This window comes from Crinia signifera, chromosome 6 (assembly GCF_055691185.1).
Source record: "Crinia signifera chromosome 6, ASM5569118v1, whole genome shotgun sequence".
NCBI lineage: Eukaryota > Metazoa > Chordata > Amphibia > Anura > Myobatrachidae > Crinia > Crinia signifera.
In genome coordinates this window covers 187233240-187260901 of record NC_139222.1, presented here as the reverse complement: position 1 = coordinate 187260901, position 27662 = coordinate 187233240, and the positions used below count along the sequence as shown (strand labels likewise).

Sequence of the window (27662 nt, the reverse complement as noted above, 5' to 3'; positions counted from 1 at the left end):
ATGAAAAACACAGGATATACTAAAATGGCAATAGGCTCAGCCGTATTAGGTCAGCTCATCCCCCTAAATATAGTAATATATCACACTTGGTAATGAGGATATATAAAGACACACAAAGAAGGACTGTATAGAAAAAGCTGACAGCTGCAGGATGATGAACAGAGAGATATGGAGAGCAATGGCCCCGTATAACGAGGATGAATAGTACAGTACATAATACAAGGAAAAAATAAAAAAGGATAACTCAAATTATAATACAGTACATACTGTTATATTTACGCAGGGTGTACAAACCTAGACTAAAAGGGAAAACAATAAAAAAAATAGACAGCATCTCGATTTAGGATTAAAGTACCATTCTAGCCATTAATGCGGCCAGCTCTCGGTTCCCTGAAGAAACAAAAGGAGTCTAAAACGTATCGCCAGGCAAAACAGGAGAACAACTGAAATATGCAAGTGGCATTATATGAGTATAAGTAAACAAGATCCAGGATCTCATCACGTCTATTAGTACCACAAAAAGGAGATTGAGGAGAAGCAGGGTGTATTGCAGTAAATATTCTTAATTTGGGATAAGTCCACAGAGGTATACTTATCCAAAACAGAATCTGGTGCAGAAACAGACAGGGCCCATCATGTCACTAGGCACAGATATATCTCCCTTATCAACTGCATCATATTGTTCAGGATTACTGGAAGAGGAGAGTATACCCTCCTGAATCTCATCTAAATGAAGAAGCAGTCTGGTAGATGATGCAGATATCGCACGCCGGATAAGATGTACAGGAGATTCCATAGTCATATATGGGAGACTAGGCGAGGCAGAGTGTTAGCAGTATAATTGGAACCAAGTAGGATGGTGGCAGCTAGAACACCACCATCAGCATAAGGAACAGCAGGAGATTGGCGGGGAATCCGGAGTACCAATATAGGGCAGAAGCTAGTAGTCACAGCAAGTCCCAGCTAGATAGCAACAGGTGAACATGAACGCCACAGCCCAGGGCGCACGCAGGCAAGATGGCGCCAGCACCCTCCGCGCATCCTAAAAGACTGCTTCCTGCTCTCACCACTCAACAATACAGAGATCCACTGTCGCTTGTTACCTCAACCCATGCGGCACCCAGTAAAGAGGTGTCTGAGCAGCATACTAGCAGTACAGCAGGAGACCAGCGGTTTCCGAGCCCAAGCGCACCCCAGTTACCAGACAGACGCGGCATGAAACTGCAGGAGATCTTGATCCAGGAGTGGCGGAGGATCTAAGATGGCTCCCGGCGTCCAGTCATCCGCAGCAGCAGCACAATATGTGGGAGTCGCTCCCCTCCTTGGAGGCCACCAGCCACGAAGGAGATCTTCAATCGGGCAGGAAAGCACATCCCAGCAGCTCGTTCAGTAGCCACCTCCGCCGCCTCACCAGCCAGACAGCACCACAGTGGAGGAATAGGGAGAAGAAAGGAAGCAAGATGGCGCCCGGGAGCTCAGAGCGCGGCAGGCCCAGCACGGTGCATCAGTGCGAGGAGGAATCGCAGGAGACCAGCAGGCAGCACAGGATACACAGAAGAGGCTCCGGAGAGTAAGTAGACAGGAGGCAAAGAGCCACAGTCCCTGGGGCAGGATCATTTAACAGGATATCTGCGGAGCTCTCTCCAGGCACGTCCTCTCACTTGTCCGGCCAAGCCACGCCCCTGGGCACCCAGTGTTTTCAGCACTGATCACGCCCAAGAGTTTCAGGTTTAGTGGTTAGACCAGTCCAAAGTATTGGGTGTGACAGGAAAGGTTTGAATTGCCAGACTTTTCACACATTTCTGCTCACCATCTTAGGAGGGGGTGAGCAGAAATAATAGCCACCTTGGTGTGCACGCTTGATCGGAAACAATTAAATTACACCAAGGGGCACAGAAAACTACTGAATTCCCTGTGTATTAATCCTAAAGATTAGAGCTTGTTATTGGTTCACATGCTCACCCAGCCCTCCAATCAGAACTCAGACCTAAGAAAAGGGTGCTTGTAAAGTAACATGCATGTTACTGATGTACAGTATCACCAATGTTATTTACAAGGGATGCACTATTTCCAAGAAAATCTAAACAACCTAGATGAATCACATACTGTATTCATGCATAAAAAAAATAGGTTGCAGTGTATGCTGTCATTATAAAGTGCTACATTTAGAAAGCAATAATGGGGTCAGACCATAAAAAAAAAAATCATTCCTCTTACTTTTAATGCAGTTACCAGATATTAATTAATGGTAACAAAGTGCAACAACAGATAAGCTTGAGGAAACCCACTGTCCCGAAACGAGGTGAAATAAAGGACGCTCAGTTGGAAAAACACGTGTTAACCAACAAACAGATGAGCAAAGCCTGTCACCATTACAGTGGATCTGTTACCTACAAACACATGAATCATCCATGTTATGAGCTGAATATTCAGAAGAATGTAGCCCATGAATCTACTGGTAAAACTAGAGTTATCAGTGAGGCAAATGTTAATAGGTTCTTGTTAAATTTCTGACTAAAAGTTTCAAATGAACTTTCGACGCTTAAACTAGTTCAGTTCACCTGACCCCCCCTAATTTGCATGGAGATTGGAAGGTTTGTACTGAGAAGAACATGAAACAGGATGTACTTGGTTTGAGCTAATACAGAATAAAATCCATTTAATATAATTAGTCGGTGAGACTTGTTTGTGACATTTGATTAAGTGTCGAGTTAGATAAGCAGTGTAGAGAGGTGCAGATATGCTACACCATACTATACTTGAATGCCACTATATATATATATATATATATATATATATATATATATATATATATATTAAAGTGATTTCAAAGGAATATTTGATCAGCTGTTTGATGGTTGACAACAACAATTCACTGCCACCATCACAATATGAATTTACAAATGTATCATGCAAACAATATTTATCACACTAAGGGGTAGTCAATGCTGGCCAATATTTCCAGTACTTGAAAATATCAGCCAGCACCTATTCAATCCCAGCGGTTTTCCTCTGGGACTAGCTGCTGCAGATTGGAAATATCTGCCAGGATCGAACACAGAGGGATCAATTTAATAAGCAGTAAAGGAAGCTACTTTCCATTGCACTGGCATGGAAATGCAGAAAGCTAAATTGTATCTCTTTCCACTAGCAGTACAATCTTGCATTGAACTTGCAGACTTCTGCACTTGGCTGTGACCATCATTCAGCAAGTCCAGAGGTACTAGAATGCAGTCATACATCAGAACAATTTCAGACCAGAATGCATGACTTTGAAGGCTTGTACAATGCATCGTGTGTGTTTTTGTGCACATTGTGTATTTTTTGGTATGCATACGATCCTATGCGCGGGCCCACAGGTTGTAAGACGGATCTTCTGATCATAACTATGTACTGCACACATGATCTGAAGATTCTAACGATCAATATGCTGGTAGTTGCAGATCTCACGATACATCGGATTTGAAATTATGCAAATAAGATCAATCCTGTGTCTGAGAAGCTGCCGGGGAGGTCAAGGGAAATTGTGGCACTAACTGGATCGGAATCTGGACGGTCTGGCGTATAGCCAGCTTTAGTGTGGCACACAGCCGCACAGACACAAGGATAGTGTCTAATTGAGTCGATCCCTGTATATCAAATTTATTTATTTATTAAAACAATGTAAAATTTGGGATTAGGGGTAAGAATCTGTAGATGGGTAGGGAACTGGCTGTGTAATTGATACTGCACCGTTCACAATCCCTCTCTGTTCTCTAATATGATACCAGTACTAAGTGGAGTGCCACAGTGTTCAGTACTAGGGACCACTTTATTTAACATACTTATTAACGATATTGGGCTGGGAATACTCAGCAATGTTTCCATTTTTGCTGATGACACAAAACTGAGTAGAGTTATTAGGACAACCGAGGATGTCTCCGCGCTTCAGAATGATCTTAATAAACTAGATTAGTTGGACAAAAAGTGGAAGATGAGGTTCAATGTGGATAAATGCAAGGTTATGCACCTTGGGAGACAGAACCAATGTGCTAGTTATAAAGATTGGTATATGGTAAAACCCAAATCTCAAGGTGTCCATACGCTGCTGCGACCTCTCTCAGCAGTGTTCGGACACCCAATACCCTGAGAGCCGCCAGGACCTTCCCGGCGGCAGAGAAGCATGCAATCTGTTGTGATGGATCGCATGCGTCCCTGCTTCCCGCCTGCCTCGCCGCCTGGAGGGAGGTCCCAGAACGGGTGATCGGACGCCAGCCGGTACGACCACCTGGTCGGGTCCGATGCGTATGGGACCGCGCATCGGACCCGACTGCATGTCAGGGAGAGGTGATTTGGTCCGATTTAACGGCCCAATTGGACGCAATCGGACCAAATCGCCTCAGTGTATGGGCACCTTCAGTCTTTGACACATAAAATACTTGTAGAGACAATTCCCAGCACCACTAATTAACAAAAAAAAAAAAGAAAAGTCACACACCTCACACAAAGGGCAGAAATCAAAGCGCAGAAAATATACCATCTATGCTCATTTCATGGGTAATTTGTATAATAAGATGAGGTAAAAGGACCAAAAGAGGAATTAGTAATACAGAAGCACAAATGTATTATGCATAGTGAAGTGTGAAGAAATGAATCATAAGGGCCCTACTGAGCGACATCTTTTCATTTCTTGTCTAGTGTACGGTATATGGGGCGTTTAAAAGTATTGGGACAATAACCTAATAAGTTTTGTTCTTGTCTTTACTTTAAGCCCTGATCACTGATTCTTGTTCCTCTGCTTTTCCTCCCGTTCTGGCCACCAGGGTAAATAGCAGAATGATTGTCATTTATGGCATCATCCCTATAAAACAGATAAGATGACACTGGCTCCATCTACCACATGATTGCTATATGACAGTTACAGCAAGGTTAATAATGGTGGAAATAAAAAATGATGGTAAAGAATACATCACATTTAAAAAGGGAAGGAATTCCATGTTTGGCAATGATGTCAGTACAAGCAAATGCATGTCCATAATGGACACAGATCTGTGAGATCATAAAAAGAAATTTATCACTGAGCCTGAATGCCAGCCGCCCTATGTTCAGCCAGTTCTAGCATTCAGCCAAAATATCCAACAGAGTCAGTATTGTTACAGGGGAATGCACCAGCTTGGATCTAGCAGCTAAATAAAGATGGAGCCTGTCCAAGACAGACGGACGTGGTGTCGGAATACCCAAGCAAACTTCTATCAAATGAACAGCTCTGTCACCCATGTGCAATGTCATGCAAATCTGTGTAATGCAGCAGAGAGACTGAAAGACTTGTCCAGCACCAGGAGTGTGTCAATAGATGTCCAAAGCCTTTACTACCAGTGCTATGGCCAGTTACATTTATCTAGTAATTTTCCTTTCATATCTCGGTACTCATTGGAAATCTGGTATAGCTACTGTGTACAGATATTTTTAAACATTGTCTTCACTAACAACCTCATGTCATTTGGCCAAATAGAACAGAGTCATGAACTCCCTTTAAAGATTTCTGAGAATTCATCCACACTGCCGTTGGTTCCATCTCCCACATAGATGCTGGGCTACAACTTTTCCCATCTCATCTGTCCCTGTAACTTAAGGGGCATATACACACAGGTGATTTCAGCCCATTTTCCAAGTAATCTGAAGAATTAAATGTTTCTGGGCACCTATATTTGCATATCGCCCATCACTTCAACAAGGGTGATACACAGATGTTTTATTAGGTGCCCATTGCTTTTCATGCATGTCATGCCTAATCGAGCTGGTTTTAGCGGATAAACCAGACTAAAGTATTAGGTGTGACAAAGTGTGAAAAGTCAGACTTGCTGCATATATCTGCTCACCTCCTCAACTGAATGGGTAAGGTATAAGTCCGCGACAATTGGGATTCCGACGATCGTTTCTCAGACATCGGAATCCCAACTGTCAGGAGCCCGACAGGGGGTGAGCGCATTCAAGCCCCTTGTGGGTTCAATGCGCTCGCCACCTCTTCTATTCTCCCTCATGGGGGTCATGGACCACAAGGGAAAATAGCCCATATACTGGAAGTCGGACTACGATGTAGGAGAAATGACCACTGGAATCCTGACTGTCAGTCAGTCATCCGGCACCAAACTGAACTGCCCCCTTTGAGTACTACAAGTTGTAATAATTATTGATAAATGTATATAGCACTTTTCTCCTGCAGGAGTCGCCTTACATACATCCAAACATGGTATATTATACAAAAGGTACCAGAATTTGAAGAAAAGCAGGACAAAATAAAACATTCAGGGTATTTAACACAAGGTAAACCTAAATAGCATAATTCGTTTATTACCCAATAACTAAAAGTTTCTGGTCGCAATGTTATTGATGGTGCGGGGAACCACGAATTCTGTTTTTAAATGTGCAATGCTGGCATTATCAGTGAATGCCAGGGTTTGTCTGCCTTTTACATTTGTGTTACGGGAGATTACGATCCCGGTTTAATTGGCTGATTGGGACCTCTTTATTCTCATTCCTCCCTACCCTTGATTTGGATTGAAAAACTGCTAAATGCCCGAAAGTCGGGATCCCGACTACCAGGGGCTAGTTTCCCTTGTGGGGGTCCACAACCCCCATAGAATGAGAATAGAACAGGTGGCAAGTGCACCGAGCCACGGGCATGGCGAGCACAGTGAGCCCGCAAGGGGTTCCGACGCGCTCGCCCCTGTCAGATTGCTGACCATTCGAATTCTGATGGTCGTTTCTCTGACATCGAATCAGACGCATACTACACCCGACAGGATATAACCTGCATAATATAAAACACAGTTTTCCAATAGCTGATACACAATGTCTAGGTCGGCAATCAATCAGCTTATTTGGTATATTCTAATTTTTTTTAACTTTTCTATCATTTACCATCCACGTAGGATCCAAATGGGAACAGTACGAAGCAGCCATGCAACGGGATGCAGTCCACTTTTTGGGGTACATTAAAAAAACGTTCTTAGGTGTCAACACTGACAATATTTTAAATGTTCATGTTGATCTTTTTATGTGTCGACCTTTTGCTTGTGTCAAGCTTTTTTCCAGTGACGACAGTGTGCATGTCAAACCTAATATACCACACCCAAGGAAAAAAAAAAAAACACACAAAATACCAGTCATGACACCACTACCTGCCATTACTCAGCGCATTAAACCTGATCTGTTCCACACTAATACCACTCAATTATGGTGTCCTCTTCTTTAATATCATACGTTACTGTATGTTAAATTACATGGTTAAAGTATGTGTAGTGTTTTAATACTGTATACGGTTGTGTGTTTGTGCTGCAGCATATAACTACGCACAATATTCATTTTGAAGAACAATTGTTTCCTAATAATTATCCATCTTTATGTCTGCGGGGTTAAACAAGTCTATAGCCTAGAGACAATAGCTCACAAACACTGCCAGACACTGGAAACACTGAGTGGCAAGTTTGGAAGAAAGTGGTAGGGAGGAGAGATTGCGAGGCTGGCTGAGGGAGAAATGCTAAAGGACTGGCCCTGTGACCCAAGGGTGTCTTTCCCTGCATGTCTACTGAGATTACTGCAGGTTTTGCTCACAGGCAGAAACCATAGGAAACATTAAACGGGAAGATTAGATGGCCAGATTTCTGTTGTATCAGTTTAAAGTGAGTTGGCTCTGATTCAGAAGAGGACCAGGCTGACACAACACTAACAACATTAAATACACAGTTGTATTACAATGCTTTAAAATCCCTTACACATTACAAAGTATAAATCAATAACACAATAAAAACACAGAGGAATATTGATGGCATATAGAGTATTTGGTTAAACCGGAAGTTATTAGAATGCAGCCATGTTAATTCACTTGTGGTAAGTAAACCATAAGCACCATATTAGAGTAGAGTAACAGCAGTGTTTTACAAGTGAATTGTGTCACAACAAAAAAATGTTGAAAGACAAGTTGGAGAACATTTTATATAAAGTTTGATGTTAGAATGTCGTTTCTATACAATGCGCACCTGACTATCCACCAGGAGGCAGTGTGAGAAGAGGGGACTAGAGCACACTCTATTGTGCATGTCACCAGGAAAATGACCATAGAGCTGGGTGTGTGATGTGAACCCTACTCAACCAAGGGGCCAGTGTGCACTGCACACACTGCACCCATGATAGATATGCCTGGGCTTCCCAAACTTGTATGACCAGAGCAGCAAATCACTATTGGCTGTTACAATTTGCACAAAAGATATTAGATGTGTTCTTTAACACATTATGAGGTTCAATTCCGAATTAAGGTGAATAGTGCCGGTGGAGCTCCTGGCATTAGCCAGATCAGGGGCTGCTACCGCTGACGAGTGGCAGTGATTCTGTTTTGTGTCCTAGCACGGCGCAAATAGCATCACCACAGGGCGACTAAACACCCGAGAGTACCAGCATTCTCCAATTTAGCAGCGCGCTGATTAGAATAGCACAGGGAACTCCCTCCTGGTGCTTGTCACATCATTTTTAATACAATCGACCCTTATGACTGTAACAGATTACCACACAGCATTTTTCTTCTAATTTACAACTATTAAAACACAGCTGCTTCATGAACAGAATTATAAGATCATAAAAAAAATGTATATTTCTGTCTGCATAAACATTTACATTCCATGAACATCAGCATTTAGATTACCAATGTTTGGCAAGCTACTGTAGCTATGAAATATGTTCCATTAACAAAGCACAGGCCTAGGAAACTATCATATACTTCCTCGTACAGGAAAGTGGGAGAAGATCTGAAGCTTGATCCCACATAAAACATTTTTTTTTATCATTTAATCTTATTTTAAATGGATTAAATCCACAAATATACCAGATAGATAGATGTTTGATGCTTTGTACAAGGACTGTAGAGTTAATGATACTGTGACACATCTGTCCCAAGCTCACCTTGCAGCATGCAGCGGTACGCAGACTCTGATATGGCGTAGATGTGTGGCGGCATCTCATGGCGTTTCTTTCCTCGGTACATCTCGATAATATTTTCTGAATAGATGGGGAGGTTCTTGTAGGGGTTGATAACCACGCAGAACAACCCGGAATATGTCTAGACACAAAGAAAGAAAATAACCATAATTAAAAGAACACAAATGCTGTCTAACATGTCACTACAGTAAATTACTAATATAATCCATTTGTGGTGCACTGGCAAACATAATAGAGCTTAGTATTAAGTGAGAGAAACACAAAGCTATCCAACAGACCTCATACAGTAAATGCAGCATACATCGTATACAGCAAATGCATAATATATAGGTAAAAATGATCACTGAAAGGGGGGGGGGGGGGGGGGGGGGGGCGCTTTGGTGGTCTGGCCCTCCACATCCAGCGGTCTGCAGCAACATGATGGGGTTTGTACATATTGACCCTTTTATCAGCATTATGCAAGACATTCCATAGCCGAAACGTTAATTGATCGGATTTATCCGTGCAGCTCATACAACCATCAGGTTACAGTACATCATTGTTCCATTTAAAGGACATCTTTCAAGTTTAAAAGTTCTCTGGGTGTGGATCGTATTGTTGACCCAACTTAGGTAGACAGTCATTAGGTTGAACTAAAAAATGGAAAAAGATGTGTGGTGCGCAAATCAACAGCGGCTGGCACAGGGCGGTCAGGCCCTATAGGACCATATATAGGAATAAAAGAGAATTGTGCCTGCGCTGGCTGCTTCCAAATAATTGTATCAGACGTTTCTCAAAAATATAAACAATTTATTAAAAAACATACACATAGATAAAATCACACTAAATCTATATTGACTGAGTCTCCTTTGTTGAAGGTATTATCTCACTGGGATAGCGATATTGCAAGTACTAGCTGAGAATGATAAAGTGCTGTGAAGTTTATATTACCATCCTGGTCGGTCTGGAAGATGTTTGTATACCAGAATTGGGATCACAGTCCTGAATTGGGCCCTATAGCGGGCGGGGGTATGGCACTCCCCTCAGATGGTAATGTCCTTTGGAGACTGGGATTAGGGATCATGCAGATATCCCAAAGGCTGGAACTCCAGTTATTTCCAGGGAGGACTTCTGAATATGGTAAATGGCTGTGTCCCTTTAAGCAGCAATGGATTTTCAAACGACCAAATTTTGGATGCGTCCCATTCAGCAGAATATAGGGTCTCAGGCACCGGGTCTCAGCAGCAAAATGGGGGTGTATTGGCAAGGCTCAACGCGTTTCCCCGGATGTGACCTCCGGCTTCTTCAGGAGCCTGAAGAAGCCGGAGGTCACATCCGGGGAAACGCGTTGAGCCTTGCCAATACACCCCCATTTTGCTGCTGAGACCCGGTGCCTGAGACCCTATATTCCCCTGAATGGGACGCATCCAAAATTTGGTCGTTTGAAAATCCATTGCTGCTTAAAGGGACACAGCCATCTACCATATTCAGAAGTCCTCCCTGGAAATAACTGGAGTTCCAGCCTTTGGGATATCTGCATGATCCCTAATCCCAGTCTCCAAAGGACATTACCATCTGAGGGGAGTGCCATACCCCCGCCCGCTATAGGGCCCAATTCAGGACTGTGATCCCAATTCTGGTATACAAACATCTTCCAGACCGACCAGGATGGTAATATAAACTTCACAGCACTTTATCATTCTCAGCTAGTACTTGCAATATCGCTATCCCAGTGAGATAATACCTTCAACAAAGGACTCTCAGTCAATATAGATTTAGTGTGATTTTATCTATGTGTATGTTTTTTAATAAATTGTTTATATTTTTGAGAAACGTCTGATACAATTATTTGGAAGCAGCCAGCGCAGTCATTAGGTTGACACCGTTGGGTCAACAGGCAACTAGGTCGACATGGTACAAGGTCGGCATGGGTTTTTTCACTGTTTTTTGACCCGAATGTCGACACCATAGACATGGACACAGTTGGAAGTTAACCTCAGCCCCTCGCTGCGCTCGGCACACTATTTTATTCTCCCACCACACCCAAGTAGATGGTAGGGCATGAAATACCGCCTGTCGACCTTGCGACCTGTCGACCTAACCCATGTCGACCTAACACATTTGCTGACCTAAAACCATGTCGACCTAGACACCTGTCGACCTAATGGTGTCAACCTAATGACTGCCGACCTAAGTTGGGTCGACAATACGACCGTATCCCAAGTTCTTCTTGGCTGCCAACAAGAATGCACATTTATGGATATTTAGTGGTCTTAAATATCTAGAAAGTGGACAAACACAGAAATCTCTTGAAATCTTTATTGACATTATGGAAATGGATATTGTGGTAGTCTACACAATAACCATGTGCAAAAAAAAGTACATAAAAATACAGATCAAGAAATTACATATCATATTTTCTAAAGAGTGGACAAATGGAGGAGTTGCACCTAGAACCCAATTAGTTTGTATCTAGTATTCAACCAGTGCTTTCAATAACATGGTACGCAGAAGAGGATTGGTTGCTATGACCAACTTCTCTACGCCAAAGACAGTTTGATACATATTCTATGCAATTATTTTAAAAGCATAAAGAAACTAATAGTATGTGCAATTGCTAACAGGCTTGTATGCAAATGCACATGCAGCTGCATTTTTTCTAGGTTATGCAACTGCAACAGACTGCTGCAGTACGTCCACCTCTTGCAGGAGGACCGAATTGCCAATCAGAGGCTTCCAGGAGCGCCCCGGGAGTATAATGGTGTGTACACACGGTCAGATATTCCTTAAAATGCGATCCACGATCCGATTTGCATACAAGTCTGACTATATAGTGCAGATCTGCACTATATAGTCAAGGGAGACAAGACTTTCTGCCTTGCGATACGTTAACGTGCAAAGCTTCGCCCAACCCATCCAATGATCGGGTAAATTTATTCTGAAACCAGATTTTGTTCCTCTGATATAGAAGGGGCCTGGCTCTGATGAGAAAACAGTGTGAAATTTCTTGTGTTTACTCAGAAAATTCTTCTCCATCACGAAGGTCTCTGTGCACACTGCCAGAGATGTGTGGGAACAGTCTGATGGAACCATGCTTTCATTCTAGGGTCGATCACATTGAGTGCAATTGTTTGACTCCTTACAAGAAAGAAGAATACATGTACACGCGCTAGAAACAATGTATAAAATATATTTTGCAATTTATTTAAACAAATATGATTATTTCACTGGCCAGTGATACTGATCGATTAAAGAAAAACGTAACAGGCATATATAGACAAAAGAAAATAATTATATATATATATATATATATATATATATATATATATATATATATATATATATATATATATATATATATTTTTTTGTTGTTTTTTTTTAAACAGTATAGAAAAAAAATGGTACTGGTTTCCTAGCATGGCACCCACTAAGCAATTTGCTTAGTGGGCTATTCTGCGTAGTGAAATCCCATCGCATGGGCCCTTTTAGGGCCATGCAATGTGCGATGCAATTTTTCCATGTAATTTATTTACTGCTCTATCAGCCCCGGGCCATCGCATCGCATCTGCCGCAAAATCGCATGCAATTTTTAATCGCATGCGATCGCATGTCATTTTATAGGGTGTTTGATGCCATGACATTAGGAATACAATCATGATCGTATATCCCCAAAAATAGGTTTAACGCACCCCCCACTATCCACACCACCCAAAGCGAGGCGAGCGCAGCGGAACGTGTCCTCCGACTTTTTCATTACCCCACTATCCACGTCGGTGTGGAGTTTACTCTATATAGTGTGGCGAGCGCTGCGAGCCACCAAGCCCGAAGCGTGGCGAGCACAGCGTGCCCCGCAAGGGGATGCAGAATACATGTAAAGTTATCCGCGGCCGCTCGCCACGCTTCAGGCTCGCCACACTATATAAAGTCAACTCCACGCCGACGTGGATAGTGGGGTATTGAAAAAGTTGGAGGACACGTTCCACCGCCGCTCGCCACAGTTCAGGGTGGCGTGGATAGTGGGGGGGGGGGGGGGGGTGAGTTACATCTATTTTTGGGACATACAATCATATTATTGTATACCTAATTTCATGGCATCGCACACCCTATAAAATCGCATAAGATTTTGCGGGAAATGTGATGCTATATTGTGGTGTACAAAAAAAAAAAATTACATGAAAATATCCCATCGAATTGCATGCAGCTATAATGGCCCATGCGATGCGATTTCCCTACGGTGCCGTAAGTAGAAAATCTGGGCACCGTGCTAGGAAACAAGTACCAAAAAATATATATAGATGGCTCAGAATTTTGTTCATGTGTGGCCTCTGTAGGTTTAATTGTGTTCAGATATTATTGGATCCTTCCTGTCGTCAGCATGTCGGCTGTTTTTAAAGGACACTGTTTAGTGCATAGGAAAGTTCTATTAAGTCCACTGTCTGGCCAGACAACACCCATTGGTTGGTATGTGGTTATAAAAGAAAAAAACAAAAAGGAACATTTACTCCTTTAAAACGTATATAAAGAGATCCCAATGTGTGCTTCCTGCTGGCTGTCAAGCTAGTTGTAATTACAATGCTGATTAGAAGTTTGACAGTACTTGCTTATCCTGCAGGCAGATGAGGGGATCGTATTCTGGAGCTCCAGAGAGGGTAGTGAGGTAGCTATTAGTCATATGACGTATTTCTCCGCCTCCTGTGGGGTGTCAGCGGCTTCATCAGATCTGGAGCAGCTTTATCAGATATATATATATTTTTTTATTATTATTTTTTTGTCTACATATGCCTGTTAAACTTTTCTTTAATCGGTCAGTATCACTGGTCAGTGAAAAATCATATTTGTTTTAATACATTGCAAAATATATTTTATACATTGTTTCTAGCGCGTGTACATGTAATCTTCTTTCTTGTTATCAGATTGGGGATTGGCATTTCCCTCCCACGCTGCCTGAACCCTATACGCATAGGAGACACATTTTTAGATTTAATATTTTTAGATTTTTCTCCTGTACGTATATTGGTATATGTCAACTAACCACTAATCAGTGGAATAAATAAGCATTTTGAGTTAACAGGATTGTTTCCATCTTTTTTTCTGTTTTACTCCTTGGCCTAGGTCTCATGTAACAGTGACAGCAAAGAGATGGGGTAACAGCTGCTGCTATGAGGCTAGCAATGCATCTAGTAGTCTCTCACGAGCGCACTGGTTACTGGCTTCCAGCCATGCCACTTATCCTGCTGTCAGAATGGGTTGTTAAACGAATCGCATGTTCATTAGTTGAACAGAACACTCATTTCTCATAACGTGCTAATTAAAAGCAGACCTGTTAATTCTGCATAAAAGGCTAGATTTACGGTAAGTGGGAAGCACCAGTGGAACCACTACATTTGCCTCGGTAATTAAACGGTTAATGATCACATGCGACAGGAATATAAAATGTCACTGATGTCACAATGGCCCTTATTCTGATCGGTGCGGCCGGAGCCGATTATGCGGCCAGGACCGTGCGTGCGAAACCCCGCCTTCCATACGGATCGCCAACTCCGTCCGTATGCGGTAAGAAGCTGTCCGAACGGACCGCACGTGTATTTTTCACGGAATACGCCTCCTCCATCTAAGGGAACCTCCCCCATCATTCGATGGTCGCAGACCATCGAATGCAGGACCGTGTGCTCCACCAGCACCCGCAACCTCAGACCACACGGACATTTTTCCGTGCAAAAGCAGGGATCTGGGCGGGCAGCTGACATCCGGCGATGTCATATGTCCGCCCCCTACACGTGCGTCACGGCCGCATTACCATACGTACGCCCAGCGTTTTCATGGGAACTCCCATGAAACGCGGGGCGTATGCATATGGTAATGAACCCAAATAGCCCTTCACGCCCCTCTCCACCCCCTGTTCGGAGTGTTCACATATCATGCGGGATTTGGCCGTACGCCCCGCTCGCACATGCGCAGAGACGCCTCTGCACATGCGCAGACACAAAACATCGGCGGGCCGAACGCACGCGGATATATCCGCACCGATCAGAATAAGGGCCAATGTCACAGATATGTTAAATTAATGCTACTTATTCCTACAGCACTCCATTGGATTTTATGTGAGCATGTATCGACTGTAAATGCTGGTCATATAGTGGATATGATTACATATACTGTATAAGACTAAGGTTTTCAGATCATCACGGTCATAACATTCTCATTAAGCTTTAAGAAGATGCAATGAACACTTTTGAGCGAAGTGTTGTGAAGGAGGCAAAACGACACACTGACAACTTACAGTAAATTGTAGTCCAACAAATGGATAAGCAAGTTTGATGTATATGGTGGTTAGCACCACAAACTGTAAGGAATGTTTCATACATTTTGCAACCATCTCATTTGGCTCTTTTAGCGGTTTGGATATGGCTCGGAATTGGGCACCATTCTTCATTCCTTCTGGAAGATTGATGTTCATTTCCCAATACATCATGATTTTGGATAGATTCAATTGAGGGGAAAAACCCCACAATGCTGCAGCAGCGATACACTTGAGGATTTTGTTCACATTTTGATCAAATCATGTAAAGCTTGCAGCTGCCAATTCTCGGCAAGTCCCTACACATATAGCCACACTCAAAACCTGTATGTGGGGGGCACACAGACTAAATCACATAATACCCTCTGAGCATCTACCTAAAGTCATAAGATGGGTACACGCTAGACCATGCATGTCCAAACTATGGCCCCCCAGTTGTGATGAAACTACAAGTCCCATCATGCCTTACCACATTTTTGCTATAATTAGAGAATGTTAGAACTATGGAAAGGCATGCTGGGATGTGTAGTTTCACAACAGCTGGAGGGCCACAGTTTACATAGTTACATAGTTACATAGTAGATAAGGCTGAATAAAGACTTGCGTCCATCTAGTTCAACCCACGTTTTAATAGCATATCCCTTGTAAAAGACAGAATATGGTTCTTATTAGTACCCCTGGATATTTTTATCCAATAAATGCTTGTCCAACCTTATTTTGAACGTATTTATTGTATCTGCCAACACCACCTCTCCAGGAAGAGAGTTCCAAAGTTTGACTGCTCTGACCGTAAAGAAATTTTTTCTTTTGAGGGAACGAAATTTTCTTTCCTCTAATCTAAATTCGTGCCCTCGTGTCCTAGTTTCCTTTCTTGCAGTAAAAAGAGTGCTTGAGAGTTCCTTATATTGGCCCCTGATATATTTGTACATGTTGAGCATGTCCCCCCTTAAACGTCTCTTCTCTAGTGTAAATAGTCCTAGCTTGCTTAATCTCTCCTCATAGCTTAAATTCTCCATTCCCCTGATAAGCTTTGTTGCTCTTCTTTGGGTTTTTTCCAATTCCATGATGTCCTTTTTATAGTGTGGGGCCCAGAACTGTACTCCATATTCAAGATGCGGTCTAACCAATGCCTTGTACAGTGGCATAATTACTTTTGAGTCCCTAGTTTCCATGCCCCTTTTAATACATGCTAGAATTCTGTTGGCCTTTTTTGTTGCAATGTGACATTGAACACTGCACCCCAGCTTATTATCTATATGGACTCCTAGATCCTTTTCAAGTGCTGAAGTACCTAATGCCTCCCCGCTTAGGTTGTAACTTACACACTGGTTACGTCTCCCGAGATGCATAACCTTGCATTTATCCACATTGAACCTCATCTTCCACTTTTTAGCCCACTCATCTAGTTTGTTAAGATCATTTTGAAGTATGTTCACATCCTCTGTTGATTCAATAATTCTACTCAGTTTAGTGTCATCAGCAAAGATGGATACATCGCTGAGAATCCCCATCCCTATATCGTTAATATAAATGTTAAACAAGATGGGCCCCAGTACCGAACCCTGTGGCACTCCACTTAGTACTGGTATCATAGTTGATACTGCACTGTTCACAACCACTCTTTGTTCTCTATTACACAGCCAGTTCCCTACCCATCTACAGATATTTGCACCTAGTCCCAGGTCCACCATTTTATTTATCAACCTCTTGTGTGGTACTGTATCAAAAGCTTTTGCAAAATCAAGGAAGACCACATCTACTGCGCTTCCATTATCAAGGTTTTTGCTGACATCCTGCGCTAGACGATAATTCATCTGATCCAGCAGTGCTTCGTCAGCAATGTCCTCTGTAAAGGTGTATACACACGGGGGCGATATTGTCTGAAATCGCTAGGAATGAAGTCGCTGAGCAACCATATTGCCAGTGATTTAGAGTGCTGCGCGCTCCCGTGTGTACTCCCTAATGGTTGCTAGTCGCAGGAGCATGCTCCTGCGACCAGCGGCTTCCGCCCGCGCCACGGAGATCAGCGCTGCTGCTTCCCCCCTTCCCTGTGACAGCAGATGGCTACTGCTGCTCCCTCCCGCCCCGTGACAGCAGCAGCGTCTGCCTCCCTCCTCCCTTCAGGTCTCTCTCCCGCCCCCTGCCCCGTGACAGCAGCAGCATCTGCTGCTGCTCTCTCCTTCCTTCAGGTCTCTCTCCAGCCCCCACCCGTGAAAGCAGCAGCGTCTGCTGCTGCTCCCTCCTCCCTTCCGGTCTCTCTCCCACCCACCGCCCCGTGACCGTAGCAGTGTCCTTTTCATCGCTGATGAAAAGGAGAGACACTGAGCAATATGATTGCGGGCGATATATTGCTGACAATATATCGCCCGCAATCATATCGCCCCGTGTGTACACAGCATTAGATGGAAGACATAATTTGCAAGGATCACTGTTCATGTGTGTTTGCAGAAGCAAACAAATATGAACCAACCCATCCCTATCCAAACGTAACTCTCTCTGCACGTTACATCAGCCCCACCTGCAGTGCATATGGTTTTGTCCATTAAAGGCATTTGCTTTTGCAAACCAACCTGAATCACCCCCTAGGTGTACGTGTGGTGCGAAGATAGCTACCCACACAGTTGAAATGCACTTCCAAGGCCATCTACACAAGAAGAAGGAAAATCTTCTCTCCTGTTACTTCAAACTCCTCATTTGCCGAACAACAAAAATAGGGGGGAGACACAAAAAGAATTTTCTAACATGCAGTAAACAAATTTATTAAGGCCCTTATTCCTATTCATTTGGATCCCCCGTGCATTCGGGGACGGAAGTAGTGCGGCTGTGCATGCACAGATGCATTTTTGCGGGCAGGGGACCTGGGCAGATAGTCCCTTCCCATGGGAAAGACCAGCGTTTCTTGGGCGATCCCATAGTGATCAGCCCATGATGTGGGTGCTGGGGGGTCGGGCAGTTGACAACACCGGATGTCAAATGCCCATCCACTTCCTGGCGAATGTGCACGCATATCTAAGGTTACCTGAGCGTAACCTTTGACATGCGTGAACCTTCCACATCTTTCAATGGTCGGGAACCATTGAAAGATGTTAAACATCCATTCGCAGCCCGTGCAACCATGCACGGCATGCAAAAGGGGGGGGGGGGGCACGGTGGCTCGCCACACTTCATAAAATCAACTCCACGCTGACGTGGATAGTGGGGGTATGATAAGGTCGGGAGGACGCGTAACCGCGTCTTCTCACGCTTCGGGGTGATGTGGATAGTGGGGGTGTGCATGGATGCTTTTAGAATGAAGTACCATCACATCTTATCGCAAGGGTGCTTATACAATGAAAAAAAATCGCATCACAGGCGGATTCAGCATGAAATACCGGCGGTCGGGATCCCGGCGTTCAAAATCCCGACGCCGGAATCCCGACCGCCGAAATCCCGACAAGGGGGGGACGTGGATCGCCCCCCCCCCCCTTGCGGGCTCGCTGCGCTCGCCACGCAGCGGGCCCGGTGCCTTGCTACGCTTGGCACGCTAATTTATTCTCCCTCCAGGGGTGTCGTGGACACCCCTGGAGGGAGAAAGTGTCGGGATTCCGAACGCCGGGATCACGACCGCCGGGATTTTAACTGCATCCCTCGCAGGCATGCACGAAAAATTAAGGGAAATCGCATCCCATAGCACCGCTAAATTGCATGCGATACGATTTCACTACGCAGAATAGCCCACTAAGCAAATAGCTTAGTGGGCACCCTGCAAATACACAAGTACCCATTATTTCTTCTCACACTCTCCTGAGGCAGTGAGCAAAAACCTGTTAAATTTCCAGCATTTTAAAATTGTTTTTATTGCGCTCAATACTTTATCCAAGTTTATCTGCTGTTCACAGCAAAATTGGGTGTTTTGAGCCCAACAAGCTCAACAAAAGAAGAGTGCCTGGTGCAAAAGAACCATTACATATTACATTTTAATTGCCCCAAAAGTCCCTCTTTGCTACCAAGTCTTATCTTACTTATGGCTCCGTCAAGTGTCCATAGCATACAATAGGGCAGGCATGTCCAAACTGTGGTCTCCAGCTGTTGTGAAACTACACATCCCAGAATGCCTTGTCATAGTTTTAGCATTCCCAAATAGCAAAACTGCATGATGGGACTTGTAGTTTCACAACAGCTGGAGGGTCATAGTTTGGTCATGCCTGCTATTGGGAATACAATACTACACTCTATCAATAGATTTATTTAAAAAAAAAAAGAAGCAAAGTACAAAGATTCACCCTGCAAATACACAAGTACCCATTATTTCTTCTCACACTCTCCTGAGGCAGTGAGCAAAAACCTGTTAAATTTCCAGCATTTTAAAATTGTTTTTATTGCGCTCAATACTTTATCCAAGTTTATCTGCTGTTCACAGCAAAATTGGGTGTTTTAAGCCCAACAAGCTCAACAAAAGAAGAGTGCCTGGTGCAAAAGAACCATTACATATTACATTTTAATTGCCCCAAAAGTCCCTCTTTGCTACCAAGTCTTATCTTACTTATGGCTCCGTCAAGTGTCCATAGCATACAATAGGGCAGGCATGTCCAAACTGTGGTCTCCAGCTGTTGTGAAACTACACATCCCAGAATGCCTTGTCATAGTTTTAGCATTCCCAAATAGCAAAACTGCATGATGGGACTTGTAGTTTCACAACAGCTGGAGGGTCATAGTTTGGTCATGCCTGCTATTGGGAATACAATACTACACTCTATCAATAGATTTATTTAAAAAAAAAAAAGAAGCAAAGTACAAAGATTACCGGGAAAAGGGGAGGAGTTAACTATTAAGCCCCATAGAATACGTGAATGATCATTATTAACAGTAAAGTTGAAAGTAAAGTTGAATGTGTGATGTTCTAAGAATGGCTATAGCTCAGCATAAGCTACTAGAGCTCAGCTTGAGATCACAGGACTATAGACCCATACACACTAGGCAATGTTTTCTACTGCAAATATGGTTTCAGCTACATGTGCAACAGTGTCCCACAATAAGGCACTGAAGTGCAGGTACTAGTCAAAAAACATCTGAAACAAGATAATGTTAAATATATTTATTTTTTAAACAATTGGCCTGATTTAACATTATTATTCGGGTAAAGACTCTGACTACATGACGAGAGGTAAAGCAGCATCTGATCACAATGGTGTAGTAATTGCCCTATCTAAACCATGCTGACTCTTCTAGAGGAATTTGCAGTCCTGTGACACTACAACAGCAGCTGACAAGTTTTATGACACATTTGATTTGTCCTACAGCCATAATACAAGAATGACTCATCTTCAGGAGCCCTGCTGTCATGTGCAAAGTAATAAATAGTGAGAAATTCCTGCTCCAGAAAAGAGTCGAATTATACTCACCGATAATTCCTTTTTCTTCCTAGAGATCCCATGGCAGCCATACATTGGGATATTCCCTTCCCCCATCAGAGCAGACAGGATTGATTTCTCTTGGGACCGCCCACCTTGGGTATAATAGACCCCTCCTTCCCCTCTGCTGTATCTTTTGAGTGTCTCCGTACCAAGGTCCCTAGAGAAAACACATCATAATACAAGGGAGGGTAATCAGTGGCTGCCATGGGATCTCTAGGAAGAAAAAGGAATTATCGGTGAGTATAATTCGACTCTTTCTTCTACGATCCCCATGGCAGCCATACATTGGGACATACCCAAGACAAATAAACGGGAGGGTAGTGTTAAGCATGAATATTTTTATTATACAGAGGTATCCGCAGATACTGCCTCTTGGAGAACATGCTTCCTAAAGTGGGCAAGAGAAACATCAAGTGCATAATGATTTACAAAGGTGTGTACTGACGACCAGGTAGCAGCTTTGCAGATCTCGGTCACTGAAGCTCTGGCCCTGTTCGCCCATGACGCCGAGACTGCCCTTGTGGAATGTGCCTGTACTATGGGAGGTACTTTCTTGCCCTCCAGTCTGTAGGCTGCCACGATCGTCTCTCTTATCCATCTGGATATGGTTTGTTTTCCTGGTTCTTTTCCTTTACGGACACCACTCGGGATGACAAATAGGTGTTTGGTCGATCTAAGGACTTTAGTTCTTTCCAGGTATATTGAGATGACCCGGACTAGGTCCAACGTATGCCAACTTCGTTGTTCCTCATTTTCCGGTTCTGGGTAGAAACTAGGTAACACAATCTCCTGATTGAGGTGAAATGAGGATATCACCTTAGGTACGAATTCAGGATGTGTCCTTAGTACCACTCTATCTGGGAAGATGACCAGATAAGGCTCCTCTATCCACAGAGCTTGGAGCTCACTTACTCTTCTGGCCGAGGTGACTGCGATCAGGAACACCGTCTTCCAGGTTAGATACTTTAGAGGACACTCTGTTAAAGGTTCAAAGGGGTGTTTAGCTAATACCGCTAACATAAGGTTTAAGTCCCATGGTGCCACTATAGCCTTGACTGGCGGTCTGATCCTCCTCATGGCTCTATTAAACCTCTTTATCAGCCTTTCTTCAGCCAAAGGCCTATCTAATAGTACTGCTAGGGCAGAAATCTGAGCTTTTATCGTTGCTGGGGCAAGACCCAACTGAAAACCGTCATATAGAAACTGCAGGACTTTATCTGTTGATATCGATGAAAAGTCACCACCGAACTGACCCCATTCGATGAACTTGATCCAAGTTCTATAATAGGATAAGGAAGAAATGTTCTTTCTGGCCTTCAGCATCATTTCCACGACTTGGGATGACAAGTTGTGCCTTCTTAATATGCCCCGCTCAATCTCCATGCCTTTAGCGACAACCCTGCTGGCTCTGGATGATAGACCGGACCCTGATGCAGTAGGTCCTGCCTGTTGGGCAGTGACCACGGTTCCTGAACCGCCATCTTTAGGACGCTGACGAACCAGGGCCTCCTCGGCCAGTAGGGCAGTATTGCCACTACCTCGACCCGATCTTCTCTCAGTTTCTTTAAGACTCTCCCGATCATCGGAAAGGGGGGAAATATGTAGCCCAGTTTGAAGTTCCATTTCACTGAAAGGGAATCTATGGCTAGAGCTTGCGGATGAAATGATTTTGAGAAAAAGTTGTTCACCTTTCTGTTCCGAAAGCTGGCCATCATGTCTACTTCTGGGGTACCGAATATTTTCTCTATCTGGGAAAAAACTTCTGCATTCAGCTCCCACTCCCCTGGCGATATCACTTCTCGACTCAGGAAGTCTGCTAGTATATTCCTCTTGCCTGGGATATATACTGCTGATAAGGACTCTAGCTCAGTATTTTTTCTGACATCTGCATGAGTTTGATGCTTCTTGTGCCCCCCTGGTGATTTATGTGGGACACTACTGTCACATTGTCTGACATTACTCTCAGATGTGAATGGCGAATGTCTTCCTTTAGGAGTTGTATGGACTCCCAGACCGCTTGTAATTCTCTCATGTTTGAAGAGTTCCTTGCTTCTTTCCTTGTCCAGGAGCCTTGTATAGATTTTCCCTCTATATGAGCTCCCCAACCGGTGAGACTGGCATCCGTAGTTAGTATTCGGAATGTCGGATTTTTTAGACTGGTACTCCTTTCTTCTAAACCCTGTTGCCACCACTTTAGGTCTTGTCTTACCTCCTGACTTAGCCTGATGCTCGGCATAGCCGGTCTTCTGTAATGGGATGATGGACCACTGAAGTCGTCGCATTCTCCACTGCGCCCACGGGATGATCCTGATACAGGATGCCATCATACCCAGCAACTGGATAGCCATACTCAGCGGGCAGCCGTCTATCCGTAACACTAGACTTGTTAGCTCTTGAATCTTCAGACATCTCTCGGCCGACAGGGATATCTGAAACTGAACTGTGTCTATCATAGCCCCTAAAAACTGTATCCTTTGAGTCAGAGCCGTCTGGCTCTTTTCTGTGTTTATCACCCAACCTAGAAGTTGTAGCAGGTCTATCGTCTTCCTTACATTGTCCTCTGTTTCTCTCACAGAGTCTCCTGCAATGAGTAGGTCGTCTAGGTAGGGCCATACCTGAATCCCTCGGAGCCTCAGAGCCGCAATCACTGTAACTAGCACCTTGGAAAAGACTCTCGGAGAAGTTTTCAGCCCAAATGGAAGACAGGTAAATTGAAAATGACGATTGGCCACGAGAACCTGAGAAATTTTCTGTGTCCCTGATTTATTGGGATATGATAATACGCATCCTTTAAATCTATTGATGCAAGGTAGTCTCCCCTTCTGATTCCCATAACTATGGAACTCAGGGTCTCCATCTTGAACTTTATTTGTTTTATGTAGACATTCAGATCTCTGAGATCCAGGATAGTTCTGAACGTTCCATTCGGTTTCTTCACCAGAAATAGATTTGAATAAAAGCCCTTTCCCTGTTCTTCTTCTGGAACCTCCTCTATGGCCTCCGTCTGTAGGAGTTGTTCTAATTTCAGAAGTAGGGCTTTCTTTTCTTCGGGTACGCCTGGTATCCTTGATCTTACAAATCTGTGATGGAGAGGTGCTGTTTCGAACTCGATATAGTAGCCCTGATGAATTATATTCAGCACCCAAGTGTCCCTTATTATCTCTTCCCAGTTCGTCACAAACCTCAGTAGTCTGGCGCCAATACTGTTCTTTCGGAGATAGTCATAGTTTTCCTTTCTGGTTCCAATCCTTTTCGGGTTGGTATCTGCCACGAAAGTTTTGACGAAATGACTGTCTAGAGGTACTGGTACTCCCCCTCTTGTAATACGTCTTCCCCGGACGATATGTCTTTGCCTCTCTATATGCCTGTCTTGTGGAGGCGGGAAAATTAAACCGATTCTTCTTCTCTTGGGGTAAGCAAACAGATTTTCCCCCTGAAATTCTCTGTATCATGGTATCAAGTTTGGACCCAAACAAGAATTTTCCTTCAAAGGGTAAGTTTGCCAGTTTATTTTTGGAATTAGCGTCAGCATTCCAGGGTTTTAGCCAAAGAGCCCTACGGCCTGTTACGCCTGCCGCCATAGTCTTTGCTGCAAAAGAGACCCCATCAAGAGAAGCTTCACATAGGAAGTCAACAGCCTTCTGTATAATGTCCAGATTTTTAATAAGATACTGTTTGGATATCTTCTCCTCTATGTCTGTCCTTAGATTAGAGGACCACAATCTAATCGCCCTGGCTACTGAGGCCACCGCTACATTCGTCTTCAGGGAACCTGCTGACGCTGAATGGACCTTGCGAAATGATGTTTCCATTCTTCTATCCATGGCATCCTTAAATGCCGCCGCGTCCTCTACCGGAATGGTGGATTTTGAAATAATTTCAGCCACCGCCGCGTCTACTTTAGGTGTAGTGCACCAGCCGAGAAATTCTTCATCTTTGAACGGGTACATTCTTTCCACCCTGTTCCCTAGGGTGACTCTCTTGTCAATGCTGACCCATTCCTTAAGTATCATCTCTCTTATGACCTTATTTACAGGAAAGGTTCTCCCTCTTTTGTCCCTGTCTTCGTACAGTGGATCTTTAGTGTCAGAGGTAGATGCCAGCTCTTTAAAGTTCATAGCCTTGTATATGTGTTTTAACAGGTTTTCTACCAGATCCAAATTAAATGTTCTGACTTCTTCTAGCTCGCCTTCCTCTGACGAACCCTTATCCTCGCATTCTAAATCCTCTGAAGAATCCTCTTCAGGTGTGAATTCAGCCTGCACTCTAGACCTCTTTACTGACTGGCTCTGGGTAAACTCATTTTTAGAGACAAAGTTCTCCTTCAACCATGCCATTAGTTCCTTAATGACCTCAGTGTGTTCTGATTTCTTTAACACTTTAGTTTGTGCCATCTCACATAGATCACATATAGCCTTTTTCTGTGCTGAAGCGAAGGACTGGTCACATGTCATGCATATGGATTCAGTGAACTTTTTCTTAGCTGTTCTCTTCTTATGCACAGGAGAGACAGGCACACTAAAAGAGAGAAGCTACACTCAATATCTATCTCAGAAATAAACAACTGATGCCCAAAACCAAAGGGCTTACCTCACTGGGGCATCATCAGGCTTCTGGGGAGAAGGCGCATCCATGGTTGAAAACACAGCACACAGTGTAGTACTCCACGCTGTAACCACTTTACACGCCGCTGAACTCGCCATTACTGCGGCTATTTAACCCCTGAATTGCCGCCAGAATTAGCGTGAGTATCAGGATAGCCGAGCGGAACCAATTCCCCCGTCCCGTGTAACCAGGGGACTGAATTGCGAGACGCACTACCGGCGTCTATGGGCGGAAGTGACGCGAACTCGGCACTTCCGCCCCCTCTGCCTTTAGATGCTGTCGCGTGCAGCCGCGGCTTCCAGCGGGGCTGACGCTGCGGGGAGACCACACGTGGATGTCCGGAAGCCTGGCTGGAGCCCGTCCACTCCAGAATCCTCCCAGCCAGCGGCAGGGTATGTGTGCGCAAGGAGACAAGTTAGACTGGCCTCCTGCGCCTTCTTCTCCCCGGGGAGCCACCCCTTCAGCTCCATGCTGCCGAGGTAACCCTGTTTAAACAAAAAATAATTGCCTACTCTGTCTACTCTAACACGGAGACAGGAAAAAAGATACAGCAGAGGGGAAGGAGGGGTCTATTATACCCAAGGTGGGCGGTCCCAAGAGAAATCAATCCTGTCTGCTCTGATGGGGGAAGGGAATATCCCAATGTATGGCTGCCATGGGGATCGTAGAAGAAAATGATTCCCACAGCTAAAGCCTCATTCTGTGTTTTTCATTGTATATTTGCTTATTTAACTGCAGAGCGAACATAATATGTGGAAGCAGTATGATCTGTCCCATTATGTGTGTACACTTCAAAGCGCAATACAGCAAGGAACTAGGATGTGAGACCAGGTGTCCAGGAAGACATGCTCATATGTACAGTACATGTGTGCATGTTTGGATGGGACAAGGAAGAAAACTAAATGATAAAAAACAAGCGGCTAAACCCAAAGTGCTGCATATCAAACCTAGCGACATCGCTAGCGGTTTTGTGCCTATAGGGCAGTGTTTTTACTTCAAATCTTTATTTTCTTTTTCCATATTCAAAACCCAATTGACATAGACATAACATACATAATTCAAAAAGACATTTGACATGGACAACCTACATAAATCAAAATTACATAAAGGTCAATCAAAACTTGCCTATTGCTGCTTTTAGGTCGCTGCGTCTGCTAGATGCAATTACTAATATTACTATCATTTTTAGCGTTCCAAGTTTAGGGGGGGGGGGGGGGGGGAGTTGACATTTTATACATAGTGTTCATGGCGTTTTGGCAGTTTTATTTATCTTTGCCGCCTAATTCACAGCCATATAAATGAACCTGAGGATATTCAGTGATGTGAAAGCATTTACAAAAAGTTTTGTGTACATGTTAACGTGAGGAATAAGACAATTAATTACCCTGTTTTGTGTATAAGTGGTTTACAATTAGACTACTATTTTGCCAGCCAAATCGTGACAATGAGTGGATTGTATTATTTAAACTAAATACCCTGATGGAGTATTTGTGATATATAGAGAGGGGATCGAAAAAAGAAGAAGGAAGAAAAAAAAAGAAAATAAGTAAAAAAAAAAAACACTACACATCTACACTATCATATTTTCAGTGTTCAGTCTATACATCTAAACGCAAAGTGCTAGTTAGTGCTTATTACCAATACATAGAGTTAATCCAATAGTGCCATACTATAGGGCAGTGTTTACAGCAAACTGGACGATGGGCCCGATTCAGATTGGGCCGCAGAAGTGTGGAAATCACTATTCAGCAATTTCCACCCTTCTGCGCAAGTGCCAGAGCACGCATGCAGGAGCCCTGAAACTGGATCACAGAAGATCAGAGTTTCAGAGCTGGCACTGAGGAGGCAGGATGCTGTGGGGTGCATAAGGTTCTTTATTTATGCACTTTCGCTTCACCACTTTATCCTGATGAAGCTGCAGTGCAAATTGCCTGAATGTATTATTTTATAATTGTTCGTTATGGGAGTGCATTATCCCCTCCCATCGGGGATACGCATACTCCCAATAACGTGTGCGCGCTCCTCCCGGCTGTGTCTTCTGCGCATGCGCCGGTTTCCCTGACACGAGATGTGTCACAGGCGCATGCGCAGTTTTCCTTGTTCGGTGCCGCTTGATGGTCTCCAGTGTCTTGAAATGAAAACGGCGAATGCGCCGGGTAATGTTCGCCTGGGTTGATGTATACCCGGCGCATGCACTGTTTTCATTTCAAGGCGGCGGAGACCCGCAGCACCGAAAATTTCTGGCGAAAAGAAGAGGAGAGTGCATGCCCACAAACCAGTTTAATAAATAGGATAGGAGGCAGGCTCCTACTGGGGCAGATGTATTAAGCCTGGTGAAGAGATAAACTGGAGATAAAGTGGAAGGAGATAACGCACCAGCCAATCAACTCCCAACTGTCATATTTCAAACACAGCTG

The 27662-nt window shown here is 43.9% G+C and overlaps 1 protein-coding gene across 2 annotated transcripts in view; it reads right to left on the bottom strand.

Annotated features, from left to right (window-relative positions):
• Nucleotides 1–27662, bottom strand: part of MYH10 (myosin heavy chain 10) — a 137651-nt gene that overhangs the window by 91207 nt on the left and 18782 nt on the right. For both annotated transcript variants that reach the window (XM_083148419.1, XM_083148420.1), the window contains exon 3: nucleotides 8935–9091. In XM_083148419.1, the coding sequence (XP_083004545.1) occupies nucleotides 8935–9091 (157 nt within the window). The remainder of the gene's footprint in view (nucleotides 1–8934; nucleotides 9092–27662) is intronic.